Here is a 21,957-nt window from a genome sequence, read left to right on the forward strand (position 1 = left end):
AAGGCTTTAGGGACAGTTTAAAAAAAAAAAAAAAAAAAAGAATAAAAAGGCCAAAGGTAAAAGCAGACAGAGAGAGAGAAACCTGGGACAGAGGGAGCATCCGACATTTGAAAAAGGGCGTTTATAGTGGCTCCGTGAAGGCTGAGAGGAGGAGTGAGTTTGGCATGGAACAAGAACACGAAAGCCATGCAAAGAAAAGCTTTGACATGCACACAGCAATACAAGCTAAAAGCATAGAGCAGGAATCCCCAGCATGGTTTGAGAAGACAATCAAGCCCCACGGCGTGTCTGTCTATTTACATTGGCTCGGGCCTATGCGCACACGGATATGAGACTGATCCATTGTCTAGAACTGAACTATCAGAAGAGCGTATTTCCTCTCCCAAAGAAGCTAAGTCTACATTCTTAAATTACTGGTATGACATTTTTTCTTTGACAATTTCTCTTTCTCAGAGAAGAAGAGTTGTTCACATAATCAGTTTAAGTCAGACCAAAACATAAAGAAAAAAAGTTCATTTTTTTCTTCAAATGTCCCATTTACAAACACACAAGGGTAATAAATAACATTCAACTGACCTAACAGCTTTGTTCATATAAATAGCCAAGTTATAATAAATTAGGAAATCAGAAGGTGAAATGACAGACATCAATAAATAAGCACAAGAATACAAAAATATCCATTTGTCACTGTAGTTTTTTGTTCCTCTTCTCCTATTGCTGGTAGTTGAGACTTAAGGCTGAGTTCACACTGGAAGAAAGTGGCACAAACCTGAGTACTCTGAGTAATACGACCCTCATACAACAACAAATCCGAAAACAGACATCTTATTTATACTGTTCCTGCCAATTTTTATAACTGTACAAACTCACACTTAGAACAAAAGAACAAAAACTGTACTACTGAACACCTAATATTGCTCTGATTAATATCAAAAGCAAATGATGCAGTGGTTATGGTGACAGTGTAAACAGACCCTTTCTCCTAATACAATTACCTAATACAATTTCTTTTCACATATCAACTTTAATACTATACCCTTTGCAATGCTTTACTTCTACTTTCAGATCAGTAAGTAACATTCAAGGATTCAGTACACTGATCAATACTTTGGTTTCTGTTCAAATGCCACAATATAAAACTGTATTTGGTTTATAGCAGGAGTGTCCAGACTTTTCTTTAAGGACCATATATCAAAACACAGATGAAGCAGAGTCACTCAAAGGCCATAGATATTTAACATCTGTGCGTCAATAACAGGTCAGAATGAGCCATGAGACTTTTGTTCATGTTTAAATACTCCATAGGACACATTCAGTATTTGAAATAGACTTTATCAAGGTCGATTTTCACTAATACTTTACAATAATTCACACTTATGTAATAGATAACCTTCTGTCATGTCAATCACTATTTCATCTTTGCACAGTTTTCTCCTGGCGACCTCTAATACAGCTAAAATATATTGTATCACTATATTTCTATACTTTATATTTCTACTTGCACATATAAATTTATATAATTATGTTATTTAACACCAGTCTCTTGTTATTTTTGCTACTTACTTTGAATTTATTATTACCATTTATATTTTTGCTCTTTGTTATAATAATATATTGTCATGTGTGAGCTACTGTGTCCAGATCTTTTCCCTTGTGGATCAATAAAGTTTGTGTAAGTTTAAGTCTAAACTTGTGCAAAAAGTACAGCTTAAGATAATATGAGTCAATTCACATGCAAGCCTGAGGGCTAAGAAAACTAGGTCTAAGGGCCACAATTGGTCCTCAGGCCATAGTTTGGACATGCATGGTTTACAGATCAGCCTACTCTGGTTAAAACTGCACCCAAATCAAACTCAAATCAGACATGGACCACTTTCAACTCCAGTGTGAGCGCAGCCTGTAAGAGAGAGGTATTGAATGGAAACAACACAAGTGCGTCAGATTACAGATAACAGGAATGTCATTGAAAACCATTGATCATGAAATAACCATAATTCTTAGGTAAGACAAATGATGCTCTAACAAAAATACATTAATTTTAAAACATGATGAGGCTGGTGCAGGTGTGTTCCAACCCGACCGTAGATATAGCTAAACTCACAACTAGACATTTCATTTTTTATACATAAGAAATCAGTCTGTACAGAATAGATCATTCATTTTAAATACCCACAATGCCACCCACCCCAACCATTTATTTTCCCATAATGCTATCATAATATCCTCTGCCCCGCCCCCCAAACTCCACCCCCCTCCCCGCCTCCCCCCACCTCACAATTCCAGTGCATTTTGCAGCAATAGAATCAAGTCTAATAATAATAATAATCATAATCATAATAATAATACATAATAAAGTCAATATTTTCCAAAGTTCTTCACAAAGAAAGTACATTTAAAAAGCGAACTCAAAGTCATTACAATCCAGCAAGCAATCCGCGTCGGCGTTGTGTGGCGGGTCTCCTCTCCCTTCTCTCCTCCTCGAAATCAGTCAATGTTTAATGTCTGTAAATTGTAATTGTTCTTCATAGTAATACATCCCAGAGATTTGGAATTTTTGTGCATACCGGACATGTCCAAGAAGTGCTTGTCTCCAATTGAAGGAAAACTGGTAGATCTGTATGGAGTGTGCGTTGAGTTGTGTCTAGTTCGGTGTACTGTAAGTCTATGATGGGACATGGGAAATACTAACAACTACTGGATCTACTTCTAGAAATGGCAGCTAGAAGTGAAGAGTTTCTATGACAACCCCCTCAACGTGTACAGCTCCTCTGAAGAAAAAAAAAGTACATCTTCCATCGTCTAGAAATGTCCGTCTTTCTTGGCACTCTTTCGAAGGAGGGGTTTGTAGACTTGGAAACGCCTTAATAGGTTTTTTGGATTATTCCTGGTGATGGAAAAATTGACATGATAGGAAAGTTAGAGCAGCATGGAATAATCGGATACATATGAAGATGGAAAAATTATGGATGAGTGGGGAGTGGGATGTGCATTCAGAAAATATACGTTTAGTCATTCATAGAAAAAGGTCTTTGCGAGGTCTATGATTCATCCTGCGTGCCGACGGATGCCACGGATAGCTTAGCCCGGGGGCATTTAGCGTCATTGTTTTCGTGATCGGGGAGTCTCCGGACCAGCGCGGGTGAGGGGCAGTGCTTGGGGGCGTAGGAGGGCACCTGGCCGTTCTTCTCGTCTGAAAAGAGTTGTTTAATTACGTCAAAGAAGTGACTCAATGGGCTGCCTACAGGTGCACACACGGAGAGAGGACACAGGGCAGGAGCAGAGGGAGAGAAGAACAGAGGACAGAAGTGAACACCGGGTCACAGAAGAGAGAAGGAACCACACTTCACAAGAGGAGGGAGAGCGGACGACAGCAGCTCTGCAGACAGCGTGGGGCGGTTTTATGTAAGCCATGCACAGCTACAGAAGCGCTACTATGAGCCTGCCTAACTGATGAAACTTGGACTTCCACTAGTGCCCAAACAACCAAGATCCCTTTGTCTAAACTTAAATTACACCTGACACCTGATTATATCCTATTTTAGTTCCAGTTTAGCCATAGTAAATAACTGGTTGGTTTGGTGTGGGTTTAGTTTCCATTTAGACCAGGGGTGTCCGAACCTTTTTCAGGGACTGTTTACACGAGAACACTTGCGGGTAAATATTTTATCAGAAGTGCCTTTTGTTTAGATGATGATGACGGTTTTTGGGGGATTAAAAACGCAGAGATCTGAAACCACCCTCCAGAGTGGAAAAGTTGAATACGCTCTGTCGTAGCGTCACCGTCTACACTGCCCAAGACGCAAAACTCTAGTTAGATCTGATCACGTCGCATACGTGTTTACGTCACATACATCACCACCTAGCGTCATCACCTAGCCGCCTGGCATGCAAACCCAATCGAATTCCACACATTTTGCGTCACTGTATGCACGCAGATTTCCTCCCAAAACACTCATCTAAAAGCGGAATAAAAAGTGATGACGCGACACCACTTTTGCATCTTCTGTTCAGACCGTCATCATATAAACATAGCCTCAGACTGTGTTGAAAAAATATTTCAGCCACAGAGCCACAGACTGGTAGCCTGATTCATCACCCGGTTTCAATTAGTAGAAACCGTCTGACCTCGCAGCATTAGAATTTCTTCGCTTGATGGTAGGCGAGTACTTTTTTTCATTTAACCAATCGCTGCTATTTGGTCGTGAAGTATGTAATGCGCCGCTAACGGGGCTAACTGATATATTAAGCTTTTTCCAAATCCCGTAGGAAGAAGGCCAATAACGTCTTTCTCCTTGATAAAATTCACCAAACATTCTCTTTGTTTCGGTTTTAAATCCTCGATCTCGGGAATTGTTGTCAAAACAGAAATGTATGGCTCTTCGATGATTGACTGGTGCCGGAACTCGCACTTTCGGGGGTTTAGCGAACCGTCTAGTGTATTCCGATTTCTGACCTAGTCGCTGGAGAGAAATGAAATTAAGCGGAGGCACTAGTCTAGTTAACAGTCTGGAGATCAATGCATCAACTCAGACGGGTGCAGATAGATGCGCAGCTATTACAGAGCCACTGTACCTCTAATAAAACTTGTAATGATTAGTCTGTATCTCAATTTGGGTAAAATCAGCTGGAGGCACGAAAGACCTGAAGCTGTGATATCATACACAATAAAATATACAAGATAATTCCATTTTGAGGTCTGCCAATCAACATTCTACCTGAGACTATTGTTGTTACCAAATTACGCAGTAATAGTTGCAAAACGTTTTACCAAAGCTAAAAATATCTTACTGTAATGTGGGGGACATTACAGTGGCATCGTTTATTACAAAACATTGAACTTTATTCTCTCTGTTCTCTATTTTTCCCTCAATCAGGCTACACTTTACTAACATAATTAAAACATGGGCAACTGTCATATAACTAGATCCTGCGCCTTCCCTGTGTTCAGTTTCTGTGAGCTGGTGCTAAAGCAGATGTAGCCAGCCAAAAGCAGATCACATGACGGCAAATGATGAGAAAGAATCAAAAACTCCAAGAAGGAAATGCCACAGTAGCGCTCCCACTCATTTTATCCGTCAGTGTTTGTCAGTACAGTGACAGGAGCACGGGCCTTGGAGGAGCTGTGATGATGGAGTCTGTCTATCGGGTGCTTTTTTGGACCGAGTCAAGCATGTGATGTTTGGACTGAGCTCAGAGCCACAAGACAAGCTTTGATCAACGCATTTGTGCACAACAGTCTGTTATACACTCCAGCTAACAATGCAAGCATGCACATCAAACACAACAAGGGGCAGCAGCAGAGTTTTGCTACGCTTAAAGAAAACACGACTGGGAAGTATAAAAGAAATGTTGTTTTTCCTTTGGTTTGCTTTGTTTTTTGGTAACAGATAAATCCCCTGACCAATACAGAAGTAGTGTAAAGTAGCCGCCTATCTTCCTGGATACATAGAAAATACAAAATGATTATACTTCTAATTGTATTTTCTAGGATATTTAATGAAAGCCAAGAAAACATCGGTCACTCCATCTGAACCTGGACTGCAAAAAACAAAATCTAGCCAAGTTAAGATGACTTGAATTAAGAAAGTTTGACGATGATTTGAGTAAATTTCACTTGACAAGTAAAATTATCTGCCAGTGGAATAAGACTTTTTGTACTTAAAATATGAAAATACATCTTGCTACACTTAAAATAAGAAAAACAACAACTTTTTGCACTTAAAATAAAAAACAAAATCAAATGTTACTTGAATGAAGAAAAACACACTTAAACACACAGATAATTTTACTTGTCAAGTTGAATCTACTCAAATAAAGTAAAATGAACTTAATTTAAGACATTTTAACTTACACAGATATAGTTTTTTTTCCGTGTAAACTTGCTTTCTAACATGACCAACAGTTTTCACACTCCTGCAAATTATTAAGAACAAATTTAAAGGCTTTCTGATCTATGTTATAGTGTTGAATTCTCATCAAAAACATACCTGGAGTTATGTTTTGTTTCATTCACACGTTTAACCCACAAATCCTGCATATTTAGGATATTAGAATGAATGAATTTTGATAGTTTTAAATTGTTTTATTCAAATACAGAAAGTGCTCCACTCCGTTACACATACACTAGAATCATTTGGATGATTTCAGATCTTTAATTTCCAATCTCCACTGAACTAAAGGTATACAGTAGCTGGTAACTTGAAAACTACCGCTTCATGACATCACAAGGTGCAGGGCATTTTGAGCTTTTGAGATAAACACACAAATAAACCAGGATTACTCGAACAAGTGTGAATGAAACAAAACACAACTCCAGGTATGTTTCCGAAGAGATAACAGTATTTTAACGTATCTTAAAGTTCACAAGAGTCAATGTTTGCGTAATATAGGACCTTTAAAGAGCAAAACATCTAACAACTTCATTTCTTTTGCCAGCTTGAGGACTTAACTGAGATTGGTTCAACAATGAAAGTTAAGGAGATGCAACTCCCGAATGGCTTTAATTGGTATTCAGCGCTTCCTCAAATCATAATTGCTTTTATGTGGTCGATGAACTAGCTGTATCTTGGGAGGTCAAAACAACAAGGAGCTCATCTTGGTTTAATAAAGTGGGATTAGCACTTTAAGTCTTGCATTATATACGGCATACAAATGTCTATAGTGTCTCTAACCTGTCAATAACATTACATAATTAAAGCTACATTCAAACCCCAAATAATCACGAGCACACTTCATAATTTTGATGGAAAACATGTTTGAGGTAAAATGTAAATTGAAAGTTTTTTATATTGTTCTATTCTATTCAATATTGTTTCTACCTCTGTCGTAATCTCCTTTCATCTCTGAACTCCAAAGGCGTCAAATCAAAGCACATTTACAAAAAAATTATGATCTGGATTAAATTAATTACATTTCTATTGTATTTCTATTGTATTGATTGACAGATATGAAACAATACCCTTTTGAGGTAGTATTATGTAAAATGTGGGGAAACACTTGAGAAAACCTGCACGGAATAAAAATGAGCTGCTTGCGTTTTTAAAAGTCACCAGCAGAGGGCGCAGGTGTTAAAGCTATAAGAAGCAGGGCGGCTTAAAAAACAAAAGCTAACAAGCAAAGAATAAAAATGTGTCAGTGTTTGTGTAAGTTAGTTATGTTTATCTGATTATTTATATATTTTAAGATTTTGTAGGGAGAGTTTGAAACTGTAACCCGTCTTAAGTGTGGTCGTGGATGCCAATTGATTGCAAGATAGCTTCTGGATGCAAGGGCTTTTTGTGAGGCGTGTCTGTGTCTAAAAACATGCATAAGTCTGCTACTCCAATTAGGTTCTCCGGGTTGAATATCTGCTCCTGACGGGTTGCACTGTAGCCTTAAATGTTGGGTAAAATGCAAAGAACAAGTCTACTTTAACTTCACATTGTCGTTGGAGCTATTCAAAGGAAATTATAGGTCTCATATTGACGACTACAAAAACAATTTTAGCGTATTTTTTGATGCATTAGACACCTACTGATTTCAACTTTACAATTCTCTCATGTTCTTGAATGATTATTTTTCTTACTATTCAGGTATTCAGGTAAAACTTGCAGCTCTAAAGAGATTGTTTGAGGTGACAGAGTTTTTTTTTTTTTTTACACTATAGTAACACAGACGAAAAGACGTGAAAACACACAAGAACAGAGTAGCACGTTTGCCAGGTGAGCTGCTGCTGCGAGGTGCATTGCATTATGGGAGCACGTTGAGGTAAGGTTGTGTTGCCATGGCGACAAGCCCCTCTCGGGAGTCTCGGTAGGAGTAGCAGAATGCCAATCAGCTCAGCCTACTTTTGATGTCGTCCACGAGAAACTACTGGCCAACTGTTTGGGCCGTCAGCGCTGTGAGGTTAAAGGGTGATAGGGCATGCTGCGGAAGCCGTCAGGGCATCGGGCGCAGGGTCAGACCAGGCACGGGAGGAGGATTATAGGCCGGCGCAATGGGAGAGGTGGGCTTGGGTGGGCTTCGGTGGAATGGGAGAGATGGAGTGGGTTCACAGCAAAAAAGGAAATATCTGTTTTAGTTAAATGGCTGGAATTCTGAATATTAGATCTGAGTAGTTCTGTTTCATCCCTACTGTCATTCAGGACTCATAGAACTCTAGTTTCAATTTTAGATGCCTAATTTATTTGGTCTTTTCCAAGATATTTCTAACGGCTCAATATTTATTTTTATTTTTTTCAAATAATCCACTTTGCCAGAGGAAAAATTTGTGGAAAGCACTGGGACTAATCTTGGAACTAATCCTGGACTATAAACCAGGACTAGAACAGGATCAAACCAAGTCTACATCAGGACAAAACTGGGCTCAAACAAGGACTCAACAGAGGCGACTGTGAAAAGGACTGAGAATAATACATCAAAACTACAAAAGCACACATTCATATTCAGAATTCCAGTATTTTCTCACTATGCAGATACCCTTTTGCTGTATTGTGGTGAAGAAAAATCAGGTTTGGTTAAAAAACGAATAATAAAAAAAAGTAATAAAGAAAGTCAAAACTCACCAGTTAGCTGTTGGACCCCAGGCTGGTCATGCGTGCTTAACAACTGGCTCTGAATGGACTCCACTACTCGCTTAAAACGCCGACTGGGCCCTGAATGCAACACAAAGAGAGGAAACACAAATTCTTCTTCAGTCCAGACATAAAGCTTAAAGAAATTAAAGCTACAGAATATGAGGAAAACTCTTTGGATAGAATATATACTGTAGCATGGAGTCGTAACGTCACAGATGTGCACTAACGTAATGACAGTTCAACTCCCCGAATAGCGGCCTCAGTATTTTCACCATCTCCTGCAGAGGTTATGAGTCATATTCAGTCAGATTAGCATATTTTTGGCACAGAAAGTGACGAAATAGAAGCCCAGAATACCCAAAATTTCTCCCAGACCTCCATCTTGCCAAAAGTTTTATGTGTTACTCATGGCGCAGTGTTCAGTCATTGTTTACTCTGTTTACTGATACTTTGCAGTAACATCATGCTGGCTGGGGTGTTCTCTAATGAATTTTTATTGACTCAAGATTAAGATTTAGCTCGGATTAAAGTCTAATTTGGGTAAAAGAGCTTCTAACACAGCAGTGCTTACAGTTAGCTTCACACCCACAGGGAATGATGATGATCTGCTCCAAAGAATCAATCATTTTAGTTCAACCAGATTTGGTCTCACTCGTGATTCTTTTTGTAATTTTTCATATCTGCAGACAGGATGACGCACCAAATATTTTTTTGAGAAGCCAGAATCACTGTCAACAAAACAGCAATCCAAAGTTTTAAGCTTAAGTTTTTGCACTGAAGCGTATCAAATGAAATGGCTTAACTTGGAAAAACAAAACACTTCTTACACTGTAGCTGTGCAAATTGGACAAACATACTTTTCCACAGCCTTAAAAGTTACGCTAAAGGTGCACTGTGTAACATTTCTAGTGGAGGATCTGCTACGTGCTTATCTCCATGGAAATGCTATTGCTTTGTCTAGAATGTTCATCATAAGTCACATCTGTGGAGAGTCGCCCCTATTCACAGAAGGAATTATTGCATTTTTGAGCAATAGAAATGATCTCTAATGAATAAATATTGGATGTTTAATGTCATACCATGGGACATTCCAGGCAAAGCAATATCGTCTCCATGGAGACAAGAAGGTAGCAAACCCTCCTCCAGAAAAGTTGCATTTTATACATTTAAGTAAAGTTAAATTTGCACTACATAATCATTTCTTTGGGGGTCCGTCACCGCCTTGTTTCTATGGATATGTCATTGCTCTGTCTGGAATGTTCCACAGTACGACATTAAACAGCTCTACATTAAATTTATTCAATTACAGCTCAAAATTACAAAGACTGAACCTGTAACTTGGTCTGGTTTGGTCTCCATGAAGATAAAAAGGTTTAATTCCATACTGTGAAGCATTCCAGATAAAGCAATAACATCTCCATGGAGACAAGTAGGCAGTAAACCCTCCTCCAGAAAAGTTGCGCACTGCACATTTAAGTTAAGTTAAGTCTGTTTGAATGGTTGGGTGTGACAGGAATGAAGTACTTGATGAAGAGGGAGACTTGTTGACCTGTTGTGGACATTACACAGTCAGTGGGACGGAACAATCGGCTCCCTCCAAAGCTGCCTGTTTCCGTGACAGTGTCGGAAAAACTGTATCCGTGCAACCCTGGGCAGCACGCATGATTGAGTAGTATGTAATCTCGCATAGCCAGACCTCATTTAGGCAGGCACAGTGCGGCTGGATGAGGGGGAAATCTTATCAAGCATTCAAAATGGGAAAAACTTTGAAAATCTGTAGGCAGCGTTCCTTTTGGCAAGAAAACACCACCACTCCAAAAAACACTCTTCTGGTGCATTTACTGGAATGATAAGTTCATTTTTCCCCAAGAAGTAATTTTAATATTTTGTTGGAGTACCCTGACATCTTGCCTACACCCCAAAGCTTTCCCAGTTATAAATAGCTTATGAAAAACATTTGCAGTGAAACAAAATGAGCAGTGATCTTATTAAATGGATAAGTTGTAAAGTTGGGTGACAGTTTTGGCTTTGATAGTATTATTAAAACTGATGCTGGATAAGGAAACAATTACAGCTGACTGCATAGTATTATGATTAAAAAGAAACCTTTTTGCCTTATCTTTGTATTCTATTTGACTATACTTTGGTGCGTTTGACAGACAATTTTGACTGTTTTTTGAAGTTTTGTATTTTTCATCTGATAAGAAAAGAACTATCTAGTGGGAGAGACTTTGAGGACGCCGTCAAGGGATTCAAGTTTGTAAAAAGTAAATTGGTTAAAGTGGAAAAGAGGAAATTCGTGCAACTGTTATCATTAAGGTTAAGTGAATCAAAATTGTTATAATGTATTGCAAATGATAAACTTTACCAGCCCTAATAAACAAGGGGAATCTTATTAAAGTGCATTTAATAACATTTTTCCAAGTATGCTGCTGACATATACTAGTATGTTCTACTTAATCCAGTTATACAGTGGGTACATTTACACAATTACTATCAATCAGATAACTAGAATACTCTAACAACCCCAAAAACAGATCTGACTGATTTAGTAACTGTTGTATTTAGAAGTGCAAAGAAATGTTTTAGTTGATCCTTATTGCATAATTTTCCCTGTCGAAACCTGCAAAGATGTGAATAATCAGACAGAGAGAAATCACATTACTCAGTTGTAACTTTTACATGACATTTTAATAATCTGATAACTCCAGAAATCAGATAATAGTTGGTTGATGTAGATGTCAGTATGAAAAGCTGGAGCATTTGCCTGACCAGCCCGTCCTTTTTACATTCTGATTGAACGCAGAAGGGACTCGAACGGGACCATAGAGTGTAAAAAAACTGTCTAAACTTGAGACGGTCCAACCTAATTTGTATCACGTATCTCTAAAATACAGAAAACATCTCCTCTTGAATATTCTTGTATCATTCAGAACAAAATATATAACTTCTTTTACCTGAGAAGTAATAGTTTGATGCTTCGATTGTTGATTCTGCAAAAATTCACGCTGTTTCTCTGTCCTTTTTGTTGTTTTTTTTCCCCTTTTTACATATAAACTGCCATGTTTGTTTTTGATGTAAACAGACCATGCGTCTCTCTGATTGGTTAATCCACCTGTCAATCATTCCCTCTGAATTCGGGGAGACCTGATACAGCTCCAGATCCACTTGTCTTTGTTAAGTTTTGTCAAAGCGTGCGGTTCTGGCTGGTCAGGTAACTGGAGCATAGTTTGAACTTGTTACGCTCCAGTTGGTGGGCAAACACTCTGCACTACACTACACCATTGTCAGTCCAAGTTTAGTCCAGTCCGAAGTTATTAGACAAACCAAAAATACTATAAATAATTATGTGCATTTCCTCCTTATTGCTTAAACTCTGACCTGAAAGAAGGATGAACGTGACTGAGTAGATGCCGTTCTCCTTGGTGGCGGCTGTGCTCTCCGTGTAGGTGATGTCCACTTGGAACTTGACGGGCTTCTGGAAAACCGTGGGACCCGCCGTGGACTTGTACTCTGCCCGGAAACTGGTCTGGGAGATGACGCTGTGGCTCAGGCTCGGGATCTGCTCCGGAGACACAACCAAAGTAAAAAAAAATAGCCTAAATAGGATTATAGGATACTGTTATTCCTTGTGTGTTACAAATGACAAGGTGAACAAGCCCTAATTAGACCTCCTCCACCTAGGCACTGTTAAAACTTTAAGAAGATTATTGCCACTGTGAGTAGCCATGCATGCGGGCAGGACTTAAGCAATGTAATCTCAACATTTGTAGCTAAAATGAATTTGTACACCCAATGAGCAGGTGAGCCTCAGAATTGTCATGTGTGGCCATATTGTGGAGAGGCTTTGACATTTCATTAACATAAGCATGCTGAGAGCTATAATTCCAGCAATCCGGGTGCCAATCTCCTGTCCGGAAAACCAGCTAGTATTACACAGTGAGAGAAAATAGCTACCTCCAAGAAATGGGGAAACCAAATTGACACTGACCGACCTTGGCACTACGCACTTTGTAAAATCTAAAATGCTGTTCTGGTCAATTCTACACAGTGGATATTGACTACCTGTGTCCAAATGTTTACGTAAACACATTTTTAGAAGTCCCAGCATGCCTGTCTTCAGTACATTTTCTCAATTTCTTGCCCGGTGTCAGAAAACAGCGCTCACTCAATTCGCAGTATGGAGGGCACAACATCTATATGCTAATGATCAATGCTCAGTTGATTTCTATTGACCTCCAGTGAGTCTGCAGTTAAATAGAAGTGCTGATTGCAAGCACTTTACTGGATTGCTACATAAATCTGTATGGAAAAATACCAGAAAGAGGCGACATTTTATGCGCATATTGCACAAAAATACTCTGTAATAGTAGAATTGGTTAAAGATGCACCACGTAACGTTTCTTTTTGGAAGTTCGCCACCTGCATGTTTTCATATAGACATCAGAAAATTTCACAGAATGGCATTAAAGGTTCTAGATTAAGCTAAAGTGATTCTTCTGAGTTTTAAACCATGTTAGAATGTTGTTACCTCCTCAAAGACATACCTGGAGTTGTGTTTTGTTTCAATCACACATGTCTGAGTAATCCTTTATTATTAGTCTGTCTATGTCTCCAAACCTCAGAATGCTCTGTTCCACCTTGTGATGAATTGGTAGTTTTCAGTGTAACCTGCTACCTTTTAGCTCAACAGAGATTGTCAGTTCTTTGGCTGAAATTATCAGGGTTTGTGTGAATGAAACAAAACACAACTCCAGGTTTGTCTTTCATGAGAAAACAGCATTGGAGAAGAAAATAAACAGCGCAATATGCTAAGACAGGAGTCATCAGCTTTTTTCTCCACATTATTGCTCTTGACTGTGATGGGAGCCGTGGTCGGGTCAGCCGTATAACAATATTGTGTGACCCTGACAACGCAGATTATATTCTTTGAAAACCACCACACTTTCTTTACATATCAGACAAACTGCACGGTCATTACACACAAAAATAATTGGTTGTCCACTGTTCTTTGAAAACTCTGCACTCTGCCAAGTTTTCGTACTTTAACAAGCCATTTTGCTGTCTTTAACTATACTACAAAACTCTGCAAATGTGTTGACTGTCACTCTTTGATCTCAAGCTTGTCGGTGACGAAAATTCTGCGGCAAATGTCAATATGTCATGTAATTATTTAAATATAAATATGAATACTTCGTATAAATATAATTTTTAATTGGCTTGGGGGCCGGTCAGAGAAGTGTGAAGGGCCAGAGTTGGCCCACGGGCCTTAGTTTGATGATCCTGTGCTAAGATATAATAAACTCATATCATGCATGTATCCATATTTTACCTTGAAATACATTAATTCTTGTCTTGCCCCAGATCTGACTTGGACTGCTTGTCACCATGGAGATAGACAAGTTTAAAGCCATATTGGGGAGCATTCTTGACAAACAACAACTGCATAGAGAAAGGTGGTCGACTCTCCATCAGAAAAATTATTTTATAATTTAATATGGCTTGGGTTTGGAATATTCTTTATGATTTGAGGAGTTTTTAAATTATTTACATATTACACCTCTGTATTATATTTATTGGTGTATCTCAAGTGTCCTTCCATTTTAAAACCACTCACAGCAAAATCATAACATCCCTGACTGAGGTAAAAGCCACAGTTGCAGAGGGCAGAGAGCAGATGGCAGGGGACTGGTGGAATAAGGAAGCACTGTAATAAATGAACCAGGCTCTTTCTGTGTGTGTACCGATAGGAAGGCCTGAACGATGTCCGCCTTGATGGAGCTGAGGGGCTTGTCCCTGATGACGATGAAGATCTGCTCTTCTTTTTCCAGGTTGATGAAGTTACCGAACCAGGATTTTTTGGCAAGCCTGCGGGGGGACGACAAAGAGGTGTTCTCATTAATGCAGCGTAAAGAGAAACAGAGTGTGGCTGTGGGGGATTGGAGAAGCAAACATAGCACGGCCTCAGGTAAAACAGCTACAATAAACAACAGGGGAGGGTTTGTGACATTTCACATTACACAGACTGGCAATGTGTTTATTTAAAGGTGCACTGTGCAACTTTTCTGGTGGAGGGTCAAATGCTTTGGAATGTTTCACAGTATGGTATTAAACCTTTTTATGTTCATGAAGACCAAACCAGACCAAGTTACAGGTCAGATCTGTGGAAAGGTGACCCCGCTCACAGTCAGAATGCCTGTTTTTCTCTGTATTTTTGAGCAACTAAACCACCTATAATTTAGTAAATGTAAAGTAGAGCTGTTTGAAGTCATACTGTGTGACATTCCAGGCAGAGCAATAAACTATCAATAGAAACAAGCAGGTGATGGACCCCCAGCCAACAAGTTACATAATGCACCTTTAAGTATACCCATGTGATGTTAAAATATTAGATTAGTAGTTCATTAGCCGCAAGTGTCTGTGAAAACCTTAATACATTCTTACAAACTGAACAGAACCTGGAGTCATAGTGAATAAAACGTGCTCATCTGGACTGTCTGAAGCTAGCCAGGCTGGCACCACCGAGGGCCGACGCTCAATTTAATTTCTCTCCAGCGACTAGACCGTTTGCAAGAACCCTGGCTGTAAGTTGAAGACTGCACACAGGCCAAACAGCAAAGAGCTGTGAAGCCGGCAATTACCCTGCGTTCGATTGTCTTTCTACTCCCATTTGGACCTCAGATTTGATGTCACGTCCGAGCTTTTTTTGATGTTTCCCATGTCGGAAGCCTGTTAAATCAAGTATTTGTTCAATATTGGCCTCACCACAACACCGACTACAATACCCATAGGCAGGGGTACAGACACGTAATGTACTGCAGTAATACGAGTAACTGAAATCATGATTTAAACCACCATAGTGTCCAAACACAATGAAAACAGTTCATATTTACACGTCACAATGGACGCAGCCATCTTGGAATCTGACTAGGAATCCTTGCTCAGTCGACTTTTTCCACTACCGAGGTCCGAGTCGCGCTGTCCCAGGAAAAGGGGCGTGTTTTCCTCGGAAAACCGATTCGGAAGGATAATCGAACACAGGCTTGCTTGGACACCACGGAGCGTTCCGGTGAATTACATATGTCTCGACCAAATAGCAGCAATTGGTTAAATAAAAAAGTACCCGTCTACCGTTGAGCGAACAAATCCTAATGTTGACAGTTTCCACAAAGTGAAACCGGCTAAATCAGGTTAGTCCAAAGCCCCCTCCATTGTAGATTTTTTCTTTAAGATTACTCTAGTCTATACTTTACATTTATACCAATGTTCGCGCTGGTCTGGCCCTCTTTTAATTTCACATCCTTTTCTTTCTTCATATTTCTGGAATTCAATACACATTTACAAGCTAGTAACACCCGCCCCTCCCACCTATGAGAAGGTATTCCCCAGCTTTTGTCTATTTCCAACTGATTTTTTATTTTTTTTTTTTTTCCCCAGCCAGGTGGAAATGTCCAGAGATAGACAGTCAGCCAAGCAAACAGGCATATCTGGGCCAGAGCTTCAGTAACCAAGCCCCTGGGAGCACATAGCATCACACACACAAACCCTCCACCTCATAACCCATCTTCACTACCTCCCGCTGAACCACTCTGCTATTACAGAACCTGGGGTCATTACTGCAAACTCAGCGGGCCAAATCAAACATTCATGGAGAGTTACATCAAAGTATGAGAGGGGAGTGTGTAGAAGAGCTCACAGGTGATGTACAGTTAATACAGATACACATATATAGATAGACTTACTCTGGGGAAGACTCTGGAGTGAGGCTGGACATCTCCTCTTGTGTGGGAACTGTCGGGAGATTAAAAAATAAACAGTGTGGGAATTATATTGGAGGTTTCTGAAATGTTATTGATACTTTGCAGCTGATGACATCTACGTTGCCTGGGGGTGTGATGCTAACTGTAGGCTCTGCTCTGTCTGAAGCTCTGTTAAGACATTAATCTGAGCTTTATTTCTATACAATCTGGAGTATAGTTTACCCCGGGTCCAGTGCAAGAAGAGGCTCCTCACAAAGTCTTCTCATGTGCATTTTTCATTACACAACATGCAGTCTATTCCCACCAAGATGATTTTTACCTAGTGCCCAGAATTTGGTGCCACAATCCTTTGGCATTTAGTTTATCCTCTTCTACAGTTTTATAATCATGTGATGGAAATTTATATTGTGGAAAGATTTCTCTCAATCTGTCTTTGTGTAAATGAATGTGATTTCTACTTGAGACCCAGACCAGTCATTAGCACGTGTAAAGGCTCAGCAGACACAACAGTCCCCACCCTACAGGAAACTGTGTGTTGTCTGGTTGTCCTCAGATGTATGCTTTGTTGATTAGCACCAGCCTGTGAAACAAGTGTCACTTTGCTTTGATATATATGTAACTTGTATTTCTGTATTCATACAGAGGGGCAGAGGGGGCACAGAATAAAGGCAGAGACTGGGGTCAAATGTGATAGGGAAATAGTGCTGGTGCGGAGAGGCTGTTGGTCTGTCCATATCTGCTGTAACAAGAATAAACCTTGGTCTGTATTCCAAAATCTCATTGGGCTTCATAAATGGATTAATTAGTTATCATCAAGAGGTACATAATTTTTTCCACAACAATCAATAACAATAGTTTTTTAAGTTTGGAAAGATGAAAAGGCATTCTAAAAATACCAAATATGCATAATCATATTAACAATAATACAATAAAATACTTGAATTTAGTGGTAATTATTCAAGGATATGATAACTCCAGTTTCTAATCAGCATTACCAATCCCAAACCAAAAATATTTAATCTATGTGCCTTTTTACTTATGCTTTTTTTTTTTTTTTTTGTATCTAATAAACAATAAGAAGATTTTGAACACAGCATTAACATAATAACAATTTAAGGAAGTCTTAGTATATTGAAGGTGACAAAGTATTGAGAATTGCATGGATCTACACCATTATTTAGTATTTACACTGTACCTTGCAGCTTTCTGCGGTGGAAGCGTGGCGATCCCAAAAAGCTGTTCTTGATGGTGTTGAGGCGCGTCCTCCAGGGCAATCCTCCGATGGACGGGCTGGGGGGCGGTGTGGGGGTGGGGGTCCCGGACGGGCTGTCCTTGGGCGTGTGCACCGGGGTCCCCTTGGGTGTGGGGAGGGGGCTTCCTCGAGGGGAAGGGTGCGGGGTGACCTGTATGAGGGGGATAGATTTGGGTGCACGGTCAGTAAAGGGCGCGGGGGGAGAGGCGGCGGGCGCGACTGGGTGAAAGTGGTGCAAGCGAATCGGGGATAAGGCCGGGGTAAGGGGCATGGAGAACTGGGGACCGGCCGCAAAGTAAGACCTTCTTCTCTGGGGGCTGTTGATGTACGAGAATGGGATGTGCGTGGGGGTGGGAGGGGGTATGGGCTTGGAAGGTGAGGACGGGGTTGGTGGGACTGAGGAGGAGGGGTGAGGCTGCGGGGGCGCTTGATCTGGAGACGCCGGTTCTGATTTGATTGCTTCATTGGTCGAATCGGGCAAGGGGTTGGAGCGGGTGGCGTGGAGAGGTTTGGGAAGAGCATTGGACCTAATCGGGAGCGTTTGGGTTTTATTGAGCGACGTCGGAACCAGCAGGGAGTCACAGTCCGGAGAGAGGGAGTTAGGAGTGGAGATTCTGGGGCCAGTGCGAATGGGAAGCGGATCCGGAGAAGGGCACGGACTGGAGTTGGGGGACTGCGCCAAATCTGGGGACTGGGGCGGCACACAGAACTTTCGGACAGGCTAGGGTTTATACAGATCAACAAGGACACAAGCAAAATTCAGGAATAAAAAAACAATGATATACACCGGGAACAGCGAAGGAAAAGCACAACAAAAACCAACCACACAAGGCAGGATGACAATATCCGATTATTCACATGCGCAGGAGAGGTTGAAGCATTGCAGAGAAAAGAAAAAGAAAAGGAAACATGCAGTTAGAGTATTCAGTGGCTCAAAGAATCGACAGAAACAAATAAAAAACAATAAGAAAGCAGCCCCCTCGCTCTGTTAAATCATAAGGGCTGGAGCAGGCAGGGAGGCAGACACACAAGAGCTAGACACACACCACCAGCTGTGAAGACAATTTGTTTTTTCAATAACAAAAGGTGGATTATAAGATCTCACACTGCTATGAAATTCCCACTTTCTGTCAGCTATTTGTTGATGGTTCAGATTCTAATAGTGAAATTACTTGAACAATACAAGACGCTTCCTACAGCTCCCCTGCAGTTACCAAGGGACAAATGGGCAGACATTACGACAGACGTTTATTTCTTTTCACGGTTACTACAATACACGCTTTGTGATTAAGGTGTTGTGAAATTGATTTCCTTTTCAGATGAGACCAAAAAGCGTAGGGCAGTGGAGCTCCGCGTAGGATCGCAGACTACAGTTGTCTTGAGCCCTGTTAACGGTTCCCAGCTGGAAAAGTTTAGCAAGCTAAAGGGGAGCGAGGTTTTATTATCTGGGGTATTCCCTGAGCGGCCTTTTGGAGGATATGAGAAGATTATCAGAGTAGATCTTAAAAATCCCCAGAATAATTTTGTAATATTGGCACTATTAGCTCTAATAGTGTAATATAGTGCAGTGTAATGTAATGTTAGGCATTCCAAGTACTGAGCTAAGAAATGATACGCATTAAACTTTACCTAAATTGTGGTTTCTTTAGGAGGACTATCTGTATTGCTCTAAATCTTCTTTTTGCAACAGCCAGAAGTGCCCCGGTTAATGGTTTTCTATGGCAAAATATCTGTGGAAATGTCTCACATATTTTCCACCAGCTTCATAAAACTGCCTACATCTCATCAAATCTTCATCCAACAAGGTCGACAAAGCACATATTCTGTCCATGAAGAATTTATCCACAACTATCAAGGTAAAAAAGATGAAAACGTAAAGGTTAACAACGACGAGCATTAGTGAACTACTCCTGAGCAAAACTAATGTTACGGTCATGAATAAAACATAAGTAATAAGTAATTGATTAGTAAGTAACTTGTGAAGTCAGACTGATTCAAGAATTAAAATAAAAAATCTATTTCATGATGTAGATATTTGCATAGATTTGTGCAGATTGAATTCTACAGATGTTCACAGATTACATGTCTAGCATTTAAACCAATATCTACATCATGAAATAGATTTTTTATAGAATCAGTCTGAGTTCACTAGTTACTGATGTTTTATTCATGACCATAATGCTAGGTTTGCTTAGGAGTAGTTCACTAATGCTCGTCGTTATTCGCCTTTAAGTTTTTGTCTTTGTCGACCTTGTTGGATAAAGATTTTGTTATGGGGTAGACAGATTTATGAAGCTGGTGGAAAATACGCAAGATATTTCCACAGATATTTTGCCATAAAAACCATTAACATAAGTGATGTTTACCCTACATCGCGGCACTTTCGTTGTGATAAACGTCTATAGCAATACAGATATAGTCCTCCTAAAGAAGACCACAATTTACGTACAAGTTTAATGCTTATGATTTCTTAGGAAAAAACATTAGATCAGTACTTGAAATGGCTAATATTTTCTTAGATGGCACCTGTAAAAAGGTTGAGAACCACTGAATTGCACTGTGCTACATGCTTGAAGACTCAAAAGAATTAAATAAAAATATGAATTAAAAATGAAGAAAATGTGCTTACAAAATAATTCTAAAGTTTGTAAAAATAAGACATTTTAAAAGTGCACTATTCTAAGCATAAGGATTATTTTTGGACACGCTCTGAAACATTAAAACAACATGCTGAAGAAAATCCACTTTGATTTGTAAGTAGTATAGTATAGCAGTGCTTTAAAGGTCAAATCCCTTATGTTTCTGACAGCGTGGTTGCGAAGAGTGAACCCTGAACCCTGTGCATGTCCAGCTCCACACCTGCAGAGGGGGCGCATGCATGCAGCCGAGGTCAGACTTACCCGTGGGCTACTGAGAGGGCTGGTGGACAGACCGGAGGAGGCCCCGCTAATGGACCGTGACCTGTGGCAATAACACACAAACACACGAACCAGTCAACATGCGAATCAGGTCTATGTTCCACTTAACACGTGTGCAGCTTGGAGGTTACCACGGCTCTAAAGCATATGGTGCTAGTTTGCTACGTCTCCTTAGAAACACAACACCTAGAAACAGAGCGAACGCAGGTATTATTCGCAAGGACTCGTGGGCAATGTCTCAAACCAATTATGTCGCCAAATGAGTTTTCAAATTTCTTGGTTAATTGCTCCACTTGGAAATCTATAGGCTAATTTACACTCTTAACAGTTTTATTGGCTTTTTTGAATTGAAATACCTTGAGGGAGCTCAGCAAAATATACTGTAATTTGTGAAAGAAATACTTATTAAAAAGGTACACTTTTCTGGTTTCCATCCCTGTTTGCTTCCATAATCCGTGTATCATTCGTTCATTCATTTTTCAATATAAGACCAAAAATAAGAAAAAAAAAACTGTTTTCTTCATTATTTGTCTCCAAAACCCAAATGAAAAAATGGATAACAATTTAATTTTTTCAGTTTTCAATTCTGTGTTTAAATGAATAATGGAAAAAATGGATAACGGCTGTTTCCCGTTTCCGTGACTTAAACTGCGATGCCGCATACGGACTGAACCAGGACTGAACCAGGACTAAACCAGGTCCGGTAGCAGACTGAGCCCGGGATTGAGACCGGGACCAGACCGGGACCAGACCAGAACTGAGACCAGGACTGAGACCAGGACCAGGACTGAGAACAAGACCAGGACCAGGACTGAGACTGGGACCAGACCGAGACCAGACTGAGACTGAGACTGAGACTGGGACCAGACCAGGACTGAGACAGTTTAGTCCTAGTTTAGTCTTGTTTTAGTCCTGGTTCAGTCCTGGTTTAGTCCCGGTTCAGTCCGTATGCGGTGCAAAAGTCGGGCATCGCAGTTTAAGTCATGTAAACGGGAAACGGCTGTTATTCATTTATTCTATTATTCATGTAACACAAAATCAAAAACTGAAAAAAAACAAACCGTTATCCATTTTTTCATTTGGGTTTTGGAGACAAATAATGAAGAAAATAGTAGTTTTTTAATTTTCTTATTTTTGGTTTTATATTGAAAAACAAATGAACGAATGATACACAGATAGAATTGCGTTGCCTTGAATGTTCTACAGTATGAAAATAAACACACAATGGGCACAGGAGTCTGGACAGATCTGTGGAGAGGCAAGCCTGTACATAGTAAGAATTCATGTTTTTCAAGGTATTTTCAAGTTATAAAACACCTTTTAGTTTAATGCCATACTGTGGAATATCCCTGTCAAGAAATAACATCTCCAGTGAAGTTTACTCAAATCATTATAAAACTTTTGCCATTCAAGTCATTTTAACTTGGCTAGATTTTTGTTTTGCAGTGTTCAGAAATTAATATTCAGAGTGT

General features: G+C 39.9%; 1 protein-coding gene across 1 annotated transcript in view; it reads right to left on the bottom strand.

Moving 5' to 3' along the window:
• Window positions 1-3,038: 3,038 nt before the first annotated feature.
• brsk2b (BR serine/threonine kinase 2b) overlaps window positions 3,039-21,957 on the bottom strand; it is a 297,761-nt gene continuing 278,842 nt past the window's right edge. Inside the window, exons 13-19 of the mRNA XM_055155485.1 lie at window positions 20,468-20,528; window positions 17,511-17,718; window positions 16,298-16,346; window positions 14,300-14,423; window positions 11,937-12,117; window positions 8,544-8,633; window positions 3,039-3,238 (exon numbers count right to left, since the gene is read on the bottom strand). Of these exons, the coding sequence (XP_055011460.1) occupies window positions 3,039-3,238; window positions 8,544-8,633; window positions 11,937-12,117; window positions 14,300-14,423; window positions 16,298-16,346; window positions 17,511-17,718; window positions 20,468-20,528 (913 nt within the window). The remainder of the gene's footprint in view (window positions 3,239-8,543; window positions 8,634-11,936; window positions 12,118-14,299; window positions 14,424-16,297; window positions 16,347-17,510; window positions 17,719-20,467; window positions 20,529-21,957) is intronic.

This window comes from Boleophthalmus pectinirostris, unplaced genomic scaffold, assembly GCF_026225935.1.
Source record: "Boleophthalmus pectinirostris isolate CB_2022bp ecotype Guang Dong unplaced genomic scaffold, ASM2622593v1 HiC_scaffold_2, whole genome shotgun sequence".
Taxonomy (NCBI): domain Eukaryota; kingdom Metazoa; phylum Chordata; class Actinopteri; order Gobiiformes; family Gobiidae; genus Boleophthalmus; species Boleophthalmus pectinirostris.